This window comes from Melospiza melodia, chromosome 3, assembly GCF_035770615.1.
Source record: "Melospiza melodia melodia isolate bMelMel2 chromosome 3, bMelMel2.pri, whole genome shotgun sequence".
In the NCBI taxonomy this organism is placed as follows: Eukaryota; Metazoa; Chordata; class Aves; order Passeriformes; family Passerellidae; genus Melospiza; species Melospiza melodia.
The window spans coordinates 112,875,798-112,894,860 of NC_086196.1; the positions used below are offsets into that span (position 1 = coordinate 112,875,798).

Consider the following 19,063-nt stretch of genomic DNA (forward strand, 5'->3'; position numbering starts at 1 on the left):
GAATTAACAAATTAGATCACATAGTGTAAAATTGGGGAAAAAATAGAGCTGAGCTGGCTGAATGCTTGAAAAAAAATATTCAAAACTCTTTTGCAAACTGAGGATAAAAAGAAACCCAAAGTTCTTAGTTGTAGGCCAACCTTGTTAGCTTGTGAAATGTTCCAACAGAGGCATTCTAGGAAAAGATAAATTTATGTGCTGAGCATGTTAAATATTGGCCTTCAGACTTGCTCAGAGCTCTACAGGAGGATGCTTTAAAAGTGTTGGTGCCTTCCTTTAAGACATTTATAATTGGAAATGGCAACTTCTCTGTGAGCCTTCTAACTCTTTTATTTTTTCAGTCCTTAAACTATGCAAAGAGATTTGTAAGGTAAGGGGGAGTTTTGGGGAAAATAGAATCCCAGTGGTGCTTGAAGAAATTCACTCCAATTTGGCCTGGCATTATTTTTAGTTCTTGCATAATAATGAATTATTCTTCAGTGTAAGTGTCTCCTGTGAGGAGCTGCAGCAAGAGTGGAACTGTGGGTGTTGTTCCTTGTGGCTTTTGTGTGTGGCTGAGCCTTGGGACTGCACACCAGGGAAGTGTTGTTTTTCAGATTCCTGACTGTGTTGGTCAGCTGGACTCTTGGATTTCTGCCAGGCTGTGTAAGGACATGGGCTTGAAGTAAAGCTGAGCTGGTCAAGTGTGGTGATTCATTCTGGCTCTGAAATGGCCACTGTAAGGGTTTAATTAACATTTTGATGGGTAAAATTGGTCAGAGGCTGAAGTCCTTTAGTCCTTGTTCAGTCTTATGTGGGTGATGGGTGCTGAGCGTTAGAAAGAGCTTTTCTTTTGTTGGTGCCCTAACAGCAGCAGTTGCTCCTTCTTTAAGCTTCCTGAGGCCTTGGCTTTAATAGCTGTGGAGTGCAGAGAACCTTGAGTGGGTTCTGTGCAGTGGGTGGGGTTAGCCAAGATTCCCAGTCTGCCTGGGGAGCCAAGGTCCCTGTAGGGGCAGACAGATTCCAGGGAGAAAACACAATGGGCCTTTTGGCTGCTGCTGGCTTCCTGGGATGTTTACTGCTCTGGGAGACAGGACACAAGCTTAACTGGAAATTCCCTTTGTCTCCTGCTTTTCTGTAGGTCAGTGTGGATATAAAAGCTTTGTTTGAGTTACTGGAATGGCTGAATTTGGGTTTACTTTTCACTCACTTCTTTACTTTGGAACAAATGACTGCAGTGTTGCTGAGATTTTTCTGATAAGATCTCTGAAAGAAGCCAAAAGTGACTTGCCTAACATGGCCTAAACAAAGAGGTATGCTGATAAGTTTTAATAAAAATATACTTATGATCTCATGTTGAAATGATTAAATCCTCCTTGAAGGTTACCAAGATGATTAACAGGAAAATGCACAACAGATCTTGGCATTGTATATGACAAAACCAGAACAACTCCAGGCTTTGTTTCTATCATTGTGGGATAATTCCTCCTCTTTAAAGTAATAGGTGAGGACATTTAACATAGATCAGATACAGTGTCAGAGTGGATTTGAGGTACATAGAGCCAAATTCTCCCCTGATACAAACTGGCCATGGTCACTTCTACATTAAAAAAGCCTTGCCAATACCATACAGAATGATGATTAATGCATAAGTCACTCTTCTCAAGTTTATAAATAGAAATTCACCATCAAAATGTGTATTTGAGGCTTAGGGCTGTGTCCCACAATATCTGTAAAATCTCAGATCCTGCTAATCTGCCCTTGCTGTTGACATCCTTTCCAATATACCTCGAGGAAAAGCTCATTGTGCATTCCCAAGGGAAATGCTGCCCCTGAGTGCAGCAAGGAAGGAAGAAATATAAACAAATTAACAACATTCATCTGACAGCTGTGTTTAAAAACAGAGTCAAACACCAGTTTTGATTAACTACCTTTCTCTCCTTCCTCAAACACTTCCAGACCTTGTGTTGAATCCCCGAGGGGCTGAGGCATTCCTGCAGTTGGGATGCACGGAGCAGCCAGGCTCCCACACAGCTCCAGGCTGCTGCTCTATTCTGGGCCTCCATGCCCACGCCTCAGCAGGTCCCTTCATTTCCAGCCACCCACTGCTTGGTCTGCATCCTTCAATCCTGCTGCTTCTGCTTCCTTTCATCCTCTGGAGTAACCCCTCACCTGGCTTGCATGTGCTGGGCTCTGGCGGGGCCATCCTAATAATGGGGTTAAAATTCCCCTCCCTTGCATTTAGCCTGGTTCTCAAATCCCATTGTTCCCAACACATTTCTTTGCCAGGGTTTTTATTCTTCCTGCTACTTTTTCACAACAAGAAACCCTGTCAATTTTCTTTACAGTTACCTATTTTCCTGGCAGGAGGAGCAGAGGTGTATGGACAATAGGAATGGCTCTGCAGTAAGCTGAGGAGGGAAAGGTGGGAGGTGTCTTTATGCAGAGGAATTTTTGGGTTTATAAAAACAAATGTTCCTGGCCCTAAACATTACAGAGCAAAGCTTGAAAACCGTGGCTGAAGTTCTTTCCAAAATCTCAGAAGCCAGATAGTCATGAGAGAGAGAGAATTCCACATTTCTTCTGCAAACATTGAAATATCAGGATTTATGAAGATTGGACAGTGCTGTTGCAGAAGGTAAAAAGAAATTGGAGGGATTTTATAAATATTTGCAAGCCTGGTATGTGCTGTCATATGATCTTCAAAAAGTAACATTCTCTGCAGTATTTATCCTAAACAAAGGGAAATAAAGTGTAAACAAGCCAGTGCCATTATTTTCTCTTCCTCTAAATAAAACACAGGTTTCTCCTGTTCTGCTTAAGTGACACTGGGCTTGAAGTGAAGAGAGAGGAACATATTCTTAACCTGTGCCTAGCTCCTTATATATTAATGCTGGAGGGCATTTCCAGGTCCTCTTCTAACTGCAAATTTCTCCAGTATCAGGACAAATGTTTATCTTTTTGCATATAAAAAGAAACTATTGCAGGAATAGTTTTCATATCGTAAAGAAATACTTCAGAGAATAATGCCAAGCAAGCTGTTTATTTTGGAGAGTTCTGTTTTGTAGCAGAGATTTGAGTTAAAAAATAAATATTGTTCAGGAAATCAGAAAGTTACTCTGTTATTGTAATATTTCAAGCACAGTGCATTTTAGGGCCGTGCCAGTGTTATTAATTATTATGATTATTAATGATGGTGCTTAGTGCTGTGCTTTAGTTGACAAGATGGTGTTTGGTCAAAGGTTGGAATCTGTCTGGGAGGTCATTTCTAGCCTTGGGTTCTGTGATTATCCTGTGTTACAGAGATGTAACTCCTTGAACAACCTTTCCAGGGATCTCTCTAGATACCTGGCCAGGCTCCATTCTGCCAAGCTGACAGGTAGGAGTGTTTTCCTGCTTGGAATGCTGTGCCAGCTAGGCTGTTTCCACAAGGATATGAACTGGGATGGTGAAAACCCAGCTCTTTGGATGTTTTTTCCAAGAACACATGGAGTGGGAAGGGCTCTGTTGCCTGGGTGTCAAGACAGTGTCTTGACAAGTATTAGCAAGGTTTGTTATAGTTAATGAAAGGAGAGAAGGGAAGGAGTGATAGATCAACTTGTTCTAAGCTCCTAGGAGTATCCCTCATGAACATGGGGATTGGGAAGCTGTGTGGTTTGGTTGGGAAGCTGTTTCAGGAGCACTGGCTTCTCCCCTGGACAGGGAGGTTGTGTAACTCAGAAATCCATGGTGAACTCAGTGGGATCAGAGCATGGCCAAGAGTGACTTCATGGACAGGCAGTGCTTGGGCTGGGGAGGAGCTGTTTACAAGGGAATGGAGAGACAGGACAAGGGGAAATGGCTTCAAAGTGACAGAAGGCAGGGTTGGGTGGGATATTGGGAAGAAATCCTTCTCTGTGAGGGTGGGGAGGTCCTGGCACTGGTTGCCCAGAGAGGCTGTGGCAGCCCCATCCCTGGCAGTGTGCAAGGCCAGGTTGGATGAGGCTTGGAGCAACCTGGGATTATGGAAGGTGTCCCTGCCCATGGCAGGGGGTGGCACTGGGTGGGTTTTAAGGTCCCTCCCAACCCAAACCATTCCATGGAGTTAAACATGGTCAGAAATGGCTATTTAAAGGTTAGCTCTGATTCTGGATTCATTGGAGCAGTCATTTTGGGAATGAATCCTTTAAAACAAGAGTAACCTGTGTGGTGTCTTCTCAGCAATGTCCTCGATTGCTTCAGATGAGTGAGGGGGAGGGAGTCTTTGCACTCCTGAGAAGTGGGAAGGAGCAGTGAATTTTAACATGGATGCTATAAATGACAAGCTAAGATTCCAAATGCAAGTGATTGTAGCTCATGTCTACACACATGAAGAGATCTGAGGTGAATGGGAATTGAACAGGCTGAGGAGGAGAGTTCAGAACCTTTTCTTCACTGTTGAAGGAAATAAATACCCCTGGTAGTGATGAGATTGGAGATGACATTAAACTTCTAGGAAATACGGATTTTCTGCTTTCTTAGCTTGTGAAAAATGTGCTTCTTCACATTGCTGGTGACTGGGCTGTCACTTGAGCAGAGAGAGGGAGATGGCTGAGAAAAGTCCCCTCAATGCAGAGCTGAGCCCCAAAGTCATGTAATTCCCAGATATTGCCTCCTTCCCTCCCTGCTGCATTAAATAAGAAATAACACACACATCCTGTAAAGAGTTTCCATGGAGCTGAGTTGCTCTAACTGGATTTTCGTAATTTGTGCTTCATCCTTATTCATGTGAAGGAGGATTTGTGGAGCTGAGAGTGGATTGTTTACTCTGGTCAGAGTTTGTAGGTATTTCTTCACCCAGCAAAATTTGGGACTTGGAAGCACCCAGGGATAAATTTTTGTTGTGAAGGCTGGCCAAGGAATATGTTCCTTTTGGATTTTTCCAGGATAAGCTCACCTTCAAAACAGGAAAACAAAAGGAAATAGTGAACAAACTATCACATTACTTAAAAAGCAATTTCTACTATTTTCAGGAGATTAATTCAGTATTCCAAATACATGTTCTTTCTTCTCACTCAAGGACATCCAACTGTTAGAGACTTTCCTGGTAAATAAACAAGAAACATTTTCAGGTTTTTTTCTGAATATGAAACAAAAGGAACTGGTCTGTCCTTAGGCTTGTTTCCTTCTGTTGAAATATCCCCTGTCTTGAGACTTCCAGCAGAACTGAGAAGTTGTGTTCTCCTGTTTTACTCCTGGACTCTTTATTCCTATGATATATTCCTTACTGGAAAGGCTTCATCTAAGACAGGAAGGGAGGTTGTTCATAACATGCAGCAAAGAACAAGAGGTGTGAGGAAGTGGGAGCATCTGACAGGTATTTTAATTTCTCTGTGCTAAAATAGAGTCACACGTGGAACATGAGATTCCTGGTTGCTGTTTTGTAGGAAGGTTTTCATACAGAGGCTCTGTTTTATTGTTGAAGTTACATTGAATGCAAGTTTAGAACTGGCTGTGCCAGTGATGAGACCCATCTGTGAGAGACTAACATGATTCATGGGAAAGTTATTTGTCTCTGGTAACTGGTGAAGCCCCTTGAAATTCTGCAGCATTTTCTGGTGTCAAGAGCTGCTTTTTCAAAAATCTTGCATGTAGGTCCTCTAGCAAGGTGTGTTTCTGTATCTCAGATGTGATACACTGATTTACTGGCTCAAGGTAAGTAATTTATGTCCATGATTCTCATTATAAAGACATCAAAATTAGGTCTCACTGCTAGAATATTGCAGTTTACAATGCTTAGTGGGATTCTGCAATGGATTAATTAGCATAACTCTTAATAAGGGAACTATTGTTTTCAAATTAGAGTAAGGTGAATATTTCTTTTTATTAGCAATCAGCTAAGTGTCTATACTAACTTCTAAAAATCATTTGTGTGGAAGTATATTTCTCCTTCAATATGGTACAATAAAATACTTTTGTCTCTTCTACTTCTGGGAGTTTAGCACAACCAAAAATACTGACCAAGTAAGTGTTTTTTGTAAATGAACCTCTGTGTAAGCACTCACCTGCTGCATTTCCAGTGTTTGGGTATCCAGTCATCCAGTATAACATTCAGTATTTATTACAAATCAGTATTGCTCTGACATAATTGATGTTTTTTTGCTGGTTTTGAACTCATTCCTTTCCAGTTCCCTTGTTTTTAGTTACCAGCAAGGAGCAAAGTAAGTGTTGGGATTCAGTTATCTTTTCAGATATCTTTTCAGTTATCAGTGGTTTGTAGGTCCTTGCTAAAAGCACAGTATTGACTCTGCGAAGGTAATTATAGGAATACTATTAATAGTGTTTAGAAGGGATCATTGCTGTAAATCTGTTCTAGGCTTTTTATCAGCTGTGGTTTTGTGTAATATTCTGTAAATGCCCTGGAAACACTGATACCTTTAAAGAGTTTGGTTTGCTTTTAAAGAGAAAGGGAGGGGAAACAGAGAAGAACAGATTTGGGGTAATTTCCTTATTGAAAGATGCTTTTTATGGCTCTTAGAAAAGTAAAAGTGAGTGAAGGCATGACAGAGAATAACCCTCACATGTGCAGTTCCTTATCTGCCAACTCTCTCTTATTTTTCCTGCAGGAAATCCTGGCTGAGCAAAGTTGGAAGCCCAAGTTCCCGCATCGATAAAACAAATTTTTCCAATGAAAAGGAGATCTCCAAGCTTGACTTCTCGGATTTCAACACTAGATACTAACAGGAGGGCACTTTACCAAGCAGAAAACTGACACTTCTGCTGCATGATATTTTATGTGCCTCCATCAAATGTTACAAGAGCATTGGGATGCTTTTCTGTACTAGGGATAAACATAAATGCTCCCTGTTCCCACCAAGTAAGAATTCCTGTTGCTGTGTCAGACATCTTGCACCATGAATGTCAACATTTAGTGTCTAAAATGCCAATATCTAATTTATTGCAGCTTTGAAAGACAGATAAAAGCTTAGAAGTGCTGGTGATTATTTGTGCACAATGAGACTTGTTACATACAAACAGATGGCACCTAATCTTTACACTGTGAGTCATATTTAGATGAAAAATTAAAACTTTGTTCTACTGTTTGTAATCTCACCAAAAATACATAACTACAGAACTGGAACACTTGAGAGTTCTCTGTAACATGCCTGTTATATAGACCAGGCTCTGTGTGACAATAAGGTTATAGTGGTAAATTAAAATAAACATGTTGTTTCAAACTAGGATTATCTAACCAGCTCTGGTTTAAAATTCTCCATAAAATAATTCAGATGAATCTTGTTCCAAGGTGATGAAATGTGTGTTTTTTCCTTGTCTATCTGTAGCTTGCATCCATGCTGATTATAAAGGATGTTTTAATCTCTTTGCTTTTTTAATGTTCTTACTAAAATTGAAGATTTAAGTGATTTTCCATATGGGTGTGTGCTTGCTCCTGAGTTAAGACTGTGTGGTGGAACCTGCACCCACATCCATCATCTGAAGTCCATGGAAGTTCTAATAAATCCTGGATAAGTCTGATCCATTGTGGATGCAGTTCCTGTATCCAGTGCTGTCTCCACAGGCACCCTGGAGTTAGTCAGGACTGGATCAGTCCTGGATCCTCACTCCTGCAGTGCTTGTGGGTCAGGATTAGAACATTCAGGGAGACTTCATGAGGATATTGAAGCTGGTGTTCCACTGGCTGACCTGTCCCCCTTCCTGGGGCAGGTGGTGTCAGTTTGGGCAGCTGCACCAAATCTGCAGCTCATGGTTTGAATTTCAGGAAGGACATTTCCTCACTTAAGCACTGCACTTCTCTATCAGTGCATGTGTACTTAGAAAGGTATTTCTGCTTGCCACTAGGTTGATTTTTCTTTGGACCTTTGTGTTAAGCAGTAAAATCTCCTTTCTAGAATTTGCAGGAGCTGCTTATGAATTGTTCTGTGATTATACACAAGCCTCCATTGTTGAAGTGGTGGTCAATGGCCCTTGTTCAGCTGATGGTAAATGGCAAAGTTCAAGTGTAGCAGGAGCTCAATAACTGTTCCATCCTCATGGAAAACTGCATCCTGCCTAACAAAGTCGTTTACATTTTCCTTGGAGCTACCTGGCAGAAAATGCCCCCTTAGTCAAAGATGTTCCTGCCAAGTGCTTTGCTCATCTTTTGAGGAACAAGGAGAGAGGAAGGCAAAAAACAAAGGGGTCATTGGTTACAGAGGAAGAGCAGCCAAAACTTGTTTTAATGTGTTCCAGGGGTGGAGCTGGGTGCTCACAAGGACCAGGGGATTTTACCCAAACTCCCCTAGAAAGGCAAGGCTCGAGGAAGGGAAGCAGCTGTTAAAAGTGCTCACTTTTCTGGGAGGGATTGTGTAGAGAGAGCGTTTCTCAGTGCTGTGTTCCTGAAACTAATGGAGCCTTGGCTGGCACTGTGGGCATTAATCTTCTCATTTTATTTAATCCTCAGATTCTGGTAATGTATCCTGAGTCCAAAGCCATCCCATTTGTGGAAGTGCAGAACAGCAGAGCAGTGTCTCTAGATTTAATGAGAGCATCATTGGTTTTGAGGAGCCAAAGAATCCCAATGGTAAGATAGAAAGCAAAAGCAAGAACAGTTGGATAACTAGACATCAAAACTGAGTTGAGGCATACTTCCTTTTCTACTCCATACTAATATCACTCAGTTATAACCATAGATACCCCTGAATTTTATTTTTTCAAAATGCAATGCAGCAAGACTGTATGATGTGTAGGCCAGCTTCATTCTTGCTGTAAGTGGAAATACTTTCCACTAAATAGTTTCTATTTCAATAGAAGCAGTTTCTGTCTATAGTTTCTATTCTGTTCTCCTGATAGTTTCTATCTAAAAAGGGTTAAGACTTGGAAATAAATAGTGGGAACAGACTTCCACAAGTTGGGCATTTTGGACAATATTGACTTTCTTGAGGGGAAAATGTTTTGCCTGACTTGTGTTCTACTAGAATTAAGGAAAATTCACCTCATTAAGCTTAAAGGCTAGACATGTTAATTAAAATCAGAGTTTAACTCCTAAATGACAGGCATTTCAGAAATGTATGGGTTTGTTTTTATTCAGTTAAAGAATAAAAAAATAGAACCTTGCCAAGGCCATGAGCAGGAGAGCTTTGTGCCTCATCAGGAGTGATGTAACCTTGCAGGACAGGGATGTTCTGCTGGACCTCCTCTTTCTTGGTTTCTGTGTGGAGAAAAGCGTGGTGGCATCTCCTGCCATACTTTCTCTTAGGTGACACCAATCTGTCACTTCTTATTTTCTTGATGTCCTCTGGAGCTGCCTTGCTTGGCTTGCTTTCTTCTTAGAAAACTGGGCATGTTTTCTGCTGGAATCCTCTTACTAGACAGAGTGAACTGGATTAGTCACTGGAGCTTCCTGATTAATGCATGGCTCTGTGCTGCTGCAAGCACTCTGCTGTGGAGGGAATGCTGCAGTGAGGGATGAGGGCAAACACTGCTCTCTGCCATCATTTATTTTTTAGAGTCTGTTTATACAAAAGCAATCCTGTAAATTGAGATTTCTGTAGTACTGTTCCTTGTTAAAGGCTCCTCACAGTCTGTTGTTTAGTGGGTAGAAGTATTAGGATTAAAGTGAGGTTATTTTTGCCTCAAAAAACACTGCAGGGACTTAATATAACTAAACTTGCCCTAACTTATTTGATATTAATACTGGCATAATTGGATAAATAATCCTGACATGGAAGATCAAAGGAGGAACAACCTCACTTTTGGTTCAAAGGGCTGCAGGAGTGGGTTGGAAGGTTTTACCAATCAAAATTCCTGAATGGCTTGAGTAATGAGGAGGAGACCAGTTGTCTTCCACAATTAGATGATGTTACTATAGAACTTAATATACATAAGTGCAAATATAAATATTTAAAAGTAGTTTCTGATGAATAACACTGTAAATCAGTTGTGAAATTGTCTTTACCCCTGAAGTGAAGAATTACACTCTGAACAGCATTAATGGGGGAGTGGGAGAAGTTTTTGGCTCAAAATCCAATAAGCATCTCTGTCTGATGAAAGGCACTGTGGGATCTCCCATAACTATAATAATAATGATAATTATGACTATTATTATTATTATTATTCCTTGGTGTTAGGAATTATCACCTGTGATTCCTGCAGTTTGGAAAGGGGAAAGTTTTATAACTTTTATTTCTTCCTGCATTTGTGTTGTTCTAAAAGTGGGCAATAAGCTCTAAGCCATGTTTTTGTTTCATAGACAATTGTTCAGCACCAAGAAGCAAATTTTGTCCATCATAGCCATGGTGTGTGTTCTGGAAAAAATGGGGCAGTGCCCTTGTGGATTTTTGGGAGCAATTCTTTTCTGGGTCTGGCAGGCTGAATTGGAGGAATACCCAGCATCCCAGGGTTTCTCCAGTAGCTGGAAGGTGACCTGGCATTCCCTTGGATTTGGCAGGGAGGTAACAGTTCTGTGCTGCAGGCACTGACTTAGGTTCTGCTGGAATGCTGCCACGGACTTTAGTGGGAACAGTAATTGGTCATGCAACCAAGGAAATGCATTATTAATGGGGCAGTGTTTGAGCAGGGGGCATAAGATAAAGACTAAGCTACTTTTTGGTGCTGGTTTTATTTTTTCCTAGTTACAGAGGAATCACTGTGGCTTCAGGGACATTAGAAAAGCCAGAACTTTCTTGCATGGAGTTCAGCACTAAAAACTATGCCACATACTCACTATCCCAAGCAGGCAGTATTTCCCATTTTGTAGTTACAGAGTTGTTCTGCAAAGGGTGGGAGCAGAGTGTGGATACATGTAACTCTTCAAAACCTTATATAATAATAAAATTTTAAATAAAATTCAAATGCTGGCATAGAGGTGGTAAACAGAACAGGAAGGGAGCAGGGACAGGAGTTTTGAGAAGATCAATATGGAGAAATTTACCTTTTAGTTGTTGATTGGGAGCTGCAGTCAGTGGCACCACTGGAAATGCGTTCTATGTGAGCAGCATAGAGAAAAGGGGTGGCTGGGGAAAAGGGGCTTGGCAGAAAGGGTCTGAAAAAGTGTTTAAAAGCAAAATGTCAGGAGATGTTTGGAGCATGAGAAGACAGGCCAATGTTTTATCAACTGATAAGGGAATCCTCAGTTTAGGTGGCAGCACCTGGGTGCTCCAGGCAGGTCACGGCAGGGGTTTGAGACTCACTGTGAGTTTTGTTCAGCTGTTGGTGATGTTTTGTATTTTCTCCCTGTTTAAAACCAGCCAGCCTCAAACTTTTCTTAAGCATCCACTCCTGAACTGTACAACTGTTGTACTGCTGTGAGTAGTTCAGCTCACTTGGGAGAGAAATCTCAGTACCAGGTAGGAAACAACCCTGAATTGTGTGAGAGGCTCTAACAGTACCATCTCTTCCCAGAGAGAGGTTACTGCCTGCTGTCAGGAAACAGGCAGACAAAAAAATTTGCAGACCAAGTTAAAACTCATTAATGACCCACAATATAACTCGGAGAGAAAAAAAAATCTGTGCAGTTATCTAAGTTTGCTGACACTTTGGAAACAAAATGATGACTAAATAGTAATGTGTGCTCCAAAGAATGAGTGATATACCAAGATGAATAGGATTTAGGCACTATTTATCACAGTTAAGCCATAGCCTGAATACCATAATGCTGATTCCTTAAATTCATTATGCAGCCAGTATAATCTAGCAGGCTGCAATGTGCCTGTGAGAAGGAAGAAACTATTTCCATTGTTTTAAAGTGAACTGTAGGCACAGTGATTGACAAGATTGTGCTTTATTTCTAAGATACCACACCAATGTTTGCAACAACACTTGTGTGAAGCAAAGTGTTAAACCCACTGAATTCTTACATTTTGCTGTTCAAAGTAGTAATCATGGTGTATTTATCTGATGGATACAGGGGGATGGCATTCCATACATGCAAGAAGTTTTGGTTGGACATCATCCCTGTTTAGAGCTGGCAGTGTGTGGGTGCTTCCAGCTTCTATTTATGTGACTGAGATTTGTCCTGTGGAATAAATAATGATTAATTTTTCTGGTGTTCATACCCCTGAGGGTCTCAAGAGCAGCCTCACAGCTCTGCATGCATTAATTTGTAGAAATTATCATGTGAAATAACAGCTTTGTTCTGATCCAGCCATAAAATTTACTCTTTGGGTGGTAGGAAATGTGGCATTCCTGAACTACCATCTAGTGGGAATTCTGTAATATTTTGGGAAGAAAGGAAGAGGAAGGGACAGAAATAGCCACGACTTCTGAAATTTTTGGCTTAGTCAAGGTATGTTTAAAACTCCCCCAATGTTCTGAATGAAATAAGTGAATTGTTCTGGAGGTACTGAGATAACAGTTGCTGGTTGCTTTTTTTGAATTTCAGATAGCATTCAGGAAGTGTAAGAAAGGAAAGCACACAGGAAAGCTGAGAGATTTATTTTGTTTAATGTCCTTTTTCTTTTTTTTTTCCCTCTTTTTTAAAGCCACAGCCAGGACTTACTTGCATTTTTTAAAACCTGTCTGTGGGGAAATAGAGCCACTAAAAGCTGGAGTGGCTGTGATGAGGCTGTGGTAATTAACATGGTTTGATGTGCTCGATGCCTTGAAGCAAATCACTACAGAATTCCTGGTGCTGGGTCCTGGGGGAAAGGCTGGGATACATTAAATTGCTTTATAGGAAAGCCCCTTGGGTTTTTCAGATGGTGTAAAGAAGAGAGTTTGCAGCCATCCAGCTAAAAATGCCACAGAATTATCAATTCTGAAGAACCTTAGCAACAACGTGGTAGCTTTGCTGCCCTCACTACAAAGCAAAAGAGAAAAAATGGATTCTCCTCTGTGCTGCTGCAAGCCAGGAGGAATTAACTTCTTCAGAGCAGTAGGAGGAGGCAGGTTTCACCTTAGATGCTTGTATTCCCTGAAATAAAAGATGAGATGACAGCTCTACATTATTTAGTATCAAACAACTGATGCATCGAGTAAGAGAAGCAAGGGAAAATACCCTCTGTTTTTAAATATCTAATTGAGGTAGCAAACCAAATAACCACAAATCAAAGGCTTGCAGGCATGAGAAAAATACTTGAGAGGACAACCTATCCACAGTGATTCAAAACAACCACTAAACTAATGCACTTTAAACAAGGATTCAGGAAAGAAAATAAATCTGTTACCTATAAAATTAAGGGGAATTGGGGATCTGTATCTCTTTGGTCCCGTGGTTTTTTGGCAGGATTAGTACCTGTAGTACCTGCTGCTCAGTAGGTGAGGACTGTTTGGTTCTGCTTCTGTATATCACAATTGGTACAGGAAATATTCTTTCTGGTGAGATAAATCCTATTAATTCCCTCCTTTACACTTCTCCACTAATTTATTTTTCCTCAAACATCTTTTCTCGTGTTTTGCACAGCTGAGCTGCTATCCATCTGTCTGTGACAGAGATGTTTATTCTTAGTCCAAGATGGAATCTCAGACTCTTGTTTCCTGGTTACCATTTTCCTTTACCCAAGAGCTGCAGATTTGGTTGTAGGATATTGACAACCTAAAATTTCAAGTGGAGCAGCCTGACAAATTGAAGCACTTTAAAGAGCTCTCAATGTCCTCTGAAAGCTGCAGTGTGGAGTATAGGGATCATCCACAGGCTTTTCCACACTGAGCTTCTTCCATTTTATTTTCCAGTCCTTTGCTTCAGATCAGAGTTGTCATATCCCACTGGCCACTTCCAAGGCACCTCCTTCTCTCCAGTCTTTTTTAGTCCCCTTGAGTCTGAGGTCAGCTGGAGTTTTATAGCCTAGGAACTCCCAGAAACCTTTGTCCCTCTGCTCTGTCCCTTTGGGATTTTGCCTTTCCATTTTATTTCAGGCTTTTGCCACTGATCCATCTCCCTGCACAAAGCTAAACTTGGAACAACCTTATATTGCCCCTGCTTGCTGCTAGTTCCAGCTATTCCATTTCAGCTGATAGTGATCACTAATGGCTCCTCTTTGTGCTGGGCTGAGTCTCCCTCACAAGTCTGGCCTCTCACCAGCCACACTCCATTGGATCTTTGGGGGTGATCCTTCCTGACAGCACAGCCCCACTGGGGATTGCATTAGCCAGGCATGCAGAAAAGAGAAAGTGCCTGTCTAGTGTAATAAAATAAACACACAAGGAGGAAAATTGCCAGCCAGGAGTAGGGCTGGGGTTTCCAGTGTTCTTCAAAAACTCTCCCCCGCATAGGTATAGTAATACACCCTCTGACTCCCTCAGATCTTTAGGCTTTTTCATAAATTTGTGGGGATTGTTTACAATAGGTATCCAGTGGGTTTTCTTTCATCTGTTCAAATTTCATCTGTGCTTCTTTCATTATGAAGAAAATGTTAATATTTAAAAAATGAAATAATGCATGTGTAGGCTTAGGGAAGTTCAATCACTGAGCCATCAGTTTAGCCCTGAGTCAAGTAAGTTTAATCCAAGAAAACAAAATTACATGAACCAATCTTATTTCTTCTTCATCCTGCTTTACAGTAAACACTGTTATTAGGATCCTGAAACTTGGTTTATCCTTCCCTCACCACTTTCAGCTCCTTCCCTGGAGCCCCCACTAAATCCCTCTGTGACTGCATCCCACAATCCTTTCAGAGGCAATTGGCTTACAGCAAACAAGTGGAAGACCAGTTTGGCACCTTGTTGGTCTCCTTAGGAATCCAGGATGCCTAAATCCTTCTGCAAGGTACCAAACTTATCAAGTTCCTTTATTTTTAACTCTTGCTATCAGTACAAGTTTTCTCTATGTCTTCCTCAATCTCTACAGTGCACCCATTTACATTTTCACTTGGGGTTCTGCATGAGGGGAACAAATCTGTCTTTGAGGGAACTTAAATCCACCTGTGATCAGGTTAAGTGGCTTCAGTGTCACATTAATGGACATTTCCTTCAGGTGCTGGCTGTAAATGTAAACCCCAAACCCTCCTCCTTTTCAGGTAAGTTATTTCTTAGGACTAAATGAGGTTTCTGAAAGAAGTAGGGACTAAAAAGTCCAGTCCCAAGAAAAGGAGGCTCTAAAAGGGTAGTTTAAACTGGATGTGATGGGTGTCATAGATCCAGTAAAATGTCTCCCCAGGTTCTGGGGGCTGGGTCTGGCTGCAGAAACATCACCCTAGAGCTTGTGTTCTTCCTTTGCAGCTCATTTCTTCTTGGAGCTGAAACAGTAGCAAAGATTTTTGGTGCAAACTGGAATTATAGAAAAAATACTCTGGTGTGTTGTTTTTCCAAGGCTGTGAGCACCCACAGATGATGAGTATGACGTATGTGTGGTGATGGAGACACCGAGCAGGGTGCAGGAAGGTAAAACTCCCCTGACTTCCTTATGAAGTAATAATGCAGATGACCAGCTGGAAACTGGGAATGGAGAGCTCAAACAACCTGAGGAGGATAATCCCAGGCTCCATCCCAAACTGCAGAAGGGAGAAACAGCTGCTCTCCAGGCCATTTATCTGCATCAATCCCTGTTCCTCCTCTCTGCCTGCAGAAACTGCCCCTTCCAGGAGCTGTCTCCTCACAGCCAAGGAGCCAAATTCCAGCTCTGTACATTTCCAGGTGTTTCAGGCCTGGGAAGGAGCAGGAATGTCTCTAACCTATATACAGATACCTTTCTTGAAGGGACTTCCTCTATCAAACTGCCTCTTTGGTACTTCTTTGGTACTTCTTTTTTTCTCTTTTCTCCCTTATTTTTTTTCAGCTTAGCCACTCACATGCTGGATAAACAGAGTTTCAAAGAGCTTTCCAAATCCAAAAGATGGGGATGTTATACAAATTAATCTTATGAAGCAAGGTATTTCCTGGGAAAGCCTTCTGTAGGAATTTTTTTCATTAGTGAGTCCCTCATTACAGGATTAAAAGCTAAGCTCCTTCTTCTCTCATTTCTTCCACAAATTAGGTTTTCATAAGACCTTTTATGTATTTTTCTAAGTATTTCAGGTCTTGCCTCTTCTGGCAGAAGTATAAATGTTGATAGCATTAATTACTTCATGCTAATAAACTACTTTTGGGAGCCATGTCTAGGAAAAATATAGGAATCCCTCTTGTTTGCAGTTTTTTGCTGCTGTATTTTAAGTGTATTTGGAAATATCCAGGGCCACATAATAAATGGATGTCATCAACTTTAATGCAGTCTAGGTTTTGCAGAATAACACTGTTTTGGCTTTCTGAAGCCATGCCTACTTCTAACATTGGTATTTTAGATGGGATTTAGCTTTGTCAGGGAAACTCAGGCCTGTTAAATCCCCAGATCTGGCAAGTGGCATCCACAGGCGAACCCTGGATCCTCTGGAGATGCTCTTGAGGGTTTTCTGTGTGGGGCCAAGGAAGGATCCTGGAAAGCAGCAAGCATCCAGTAACTCCATGCAGAGAAAAGCTTCCCTTTCCTGAGCTCTCAAAATTGTGGCCACCATTGTGGAAGTGTTTGTCCTTCTGTGCACATCCAGAATTTATGGGGAAGTGCAGAACAATAGATAGCAATTAACTGCCAGCCAAAAGAAAGGTGTAAAAAGATGGAATACAGAAGATTTAACAGCCTGAGAAAGGTGCAGGAATTAGCATTTGGCATCCAAAGGCTCACCCTCAGCAGTGACAAAACATGCACAGGTAAAGAAAAAAAGGATTGTGCCTCAACTGGAGGTGTAAAATTTCTGATATAAAAGTGTCTGAATTCCAGTGGGAAAAGACTGTTTGTCTTGCAGTCCCTACCTTAAATAATGCTGGGCAGTGTCTAATGTTCCTAGAAGTGTCTCATTTAATGAGATTTGACCCAGTGACAAGATTTCATTGTGACTTCATTTAGAACCTTTGGACCAATGGAAAGGAGAGTAACAGTGAACCTGAACTCTCTAAAGATTTTGTTAAGGTACCTGATTTCCTAGACAGGAAAAACATCTTTGCCAAGTCTAAGAAAATCTCTTCATAAAAAGCATTTACTTGTAAATGGAATTGGAATGTAGAATAAAACCAACTGGAAATTTTCAGAGATATGATTCCTCCTCTTCTCACAGGCAATGAGAGAAGTCTCCACCTTGAGAAAATGATCAGAAAACAGCCTTTGGCCCTGATGGAGAGCATTTCTTTTTTAAACATTAACTGTAGATCACAGTATCAGTCTGGTTTACCACTGTGATAAAGGTTCAGTTCACCTTGTCTTAAAATGACTGAACTGGCTGGTGAATGTTTTGTAACTGAGAACCATTTTCTTTTGTAACTTAAGCTCTTAATTGCTTCTGATTGGTTTCTGTTGCAAAGGAGACTCGGATCCACATGACAGAGCAGAGAGAGGATGGGGAGCTTGTGGTAACTGCACATTATTATGGTGTCAGTGGTGTGAGCAGAGGTGTCATTGTGGGACAGGACAAAGGAAAAGGAGGAGGAGACTATTGAGTATCTGGGAATGCTCACAGAGAGGCAACTGGGGATTCTGGGAGAAATCACTGAATATTAGTCCTGGCATGTAAATCAGGAAAACAGTATTTGATGAGGCATAGAGTCCTCAGCTAATCAGTGTCCAAAGCAGCTGATAAAAGCCGTCAAAACCACACAAATCAGCAAGGCAGTAGCACTTGGGAAAGTGCTGATGGTCTGATCAGGGAAAGAAATCACAGAACTAAATCAGGAATTAAACACCAAACTAACTCTCAAAATAGGCAGCCCAGACCAGGAATCTATTTTGTACCTTCAGGATCCAGTGGTAGGTGTGGGTGACCCAGAATCTTAGTTTAAGAGAACCAAGGAGTCATTTTCACTGCAGCTTTCTGTACAACCTGACCTCATTGCCCTCATATGAACCAGGAGTAAGTAGAAGAAAATGAATGTGAATGAGAACAAAATTTAATTTTTGGCATTTGCAGAAACTTAAAGCCAAATTACACTTTGTTCTGGTTTTAGAGCAATCAGTAATATCATCTGGGGCATGCTGACTTCTGAACCAGTACACAGTGGTATAAACATATTTAAATATTATCAGTGAGTAGAGTTCATGTATTGGTGTAAAAATTCCTTCCTTGTCATCTTCTGTCTTTTAGCCTGAATAGTGATCGAATGCTTAATATTGGCACAAGAATTGCCAACAGAGACTTTATATCTCTCTCAAATAAATACTGCTCATGTTCACCAGTGGCATGATAATCCCAATTACATTGTGCAAGATTAATTAGCTCCAGTGTAAGGCTGCTAAATGAGCAGTTATACTATTGGGGAGCAAAAGACACCAAAACAAACTAGGTATGAACAATTTGCACATCCTCTTTCAGCATTCCAAGAGGGAATGGCTTCAACCGACAGAAGAAAAACAGAATAAAATAATTCCCTGTGAGGGCGGTGAGGCCCTGGCACAGGTTGCCCAGAGAAGCTGTGGCTGCCCCATCCCATCCAAGGCCAGGCTGGATAGGGGGAGGTGTCCCTGACAATGGCAGGGGGTGGGACTGGATGGGGTCTAAGGTGCTAGGTGTGTCATTAAACTCCACTGAATTGCAGAGCCCCAAAGAACTGATCAGGCACCAGCCTGAGGTGGCTTTCATGGCTGAGTTCAGTCAGCAGCAGCTGAAAACCCTCAAACTTTTCTCCAGTACTGCATGTCACCAGACTGGATTGCACTGTGGACACTGTCAAGCAAGTGCTCTCTGCCAACAGGTTTAGCAGTTGTGTTGTTCATTTTTGCTTATATCCAGAAATGGAAAAAAGATACATTTTTTCAAACATACTTTATGGGGGGCATCTGTGTGCAGAGATGATTTTTGTTTCCGTATAGCAATGCATGTTAAAAATTACCCTGCTGATGTCACTTGAGATGTTTCCTCCTGGCTCTCTTCCCCATCCTGAGTAAACAGCTATAAAAACTGAAAGTTCACCTGCTGTATAACCCTGTATCAGTAACAGCCCTTCACTGGCATGGATAAAGCAGACCTTTGGGAGTTACCATATGAGGAAGTATTTCTATTTAAAAGCTCCACCATCTGGAGGCTGTGAGGTTGGAAGAGGCTCCCTTCAGCTCTTTGAAGGCAGAGTTACTGGTTTTGAGAGTTTGACTGAGTTGGGCCATGGGAGGCCAAGTGTTTGCAGTGTCCCCTGGCTGAGCAGCATAGGTAGCACAGAGCCACAGGGACTGTCTCAG

General features: G+C 41.4%; 1 protein-coding gene across 1 annotated transcript in view; it reads left to right on the forward strand.

The window, feature by feature from the left end:
- Positions 1–7,473, forward strand: part of ACYP2 (acylphosphatase 2) — a 32,917-nt gene extending 25,444 nt beyond the window's left edge. Inside the window, exon 4 of the mRNA XM_063152720.1 lies at positions 6,564–7,473. Within this exon, the coding sequence (XP_063008790.1) occupies positions 6,564–6,678 (115 nt within the window). The 3' untranslated portion in view covers positions 6,679–7,473. The remainder of the gene's footprint in view (positions 1–6,563) is intronic.
- Positions 7,474–19,063: the final 11,590 nt, after the last annotated feature.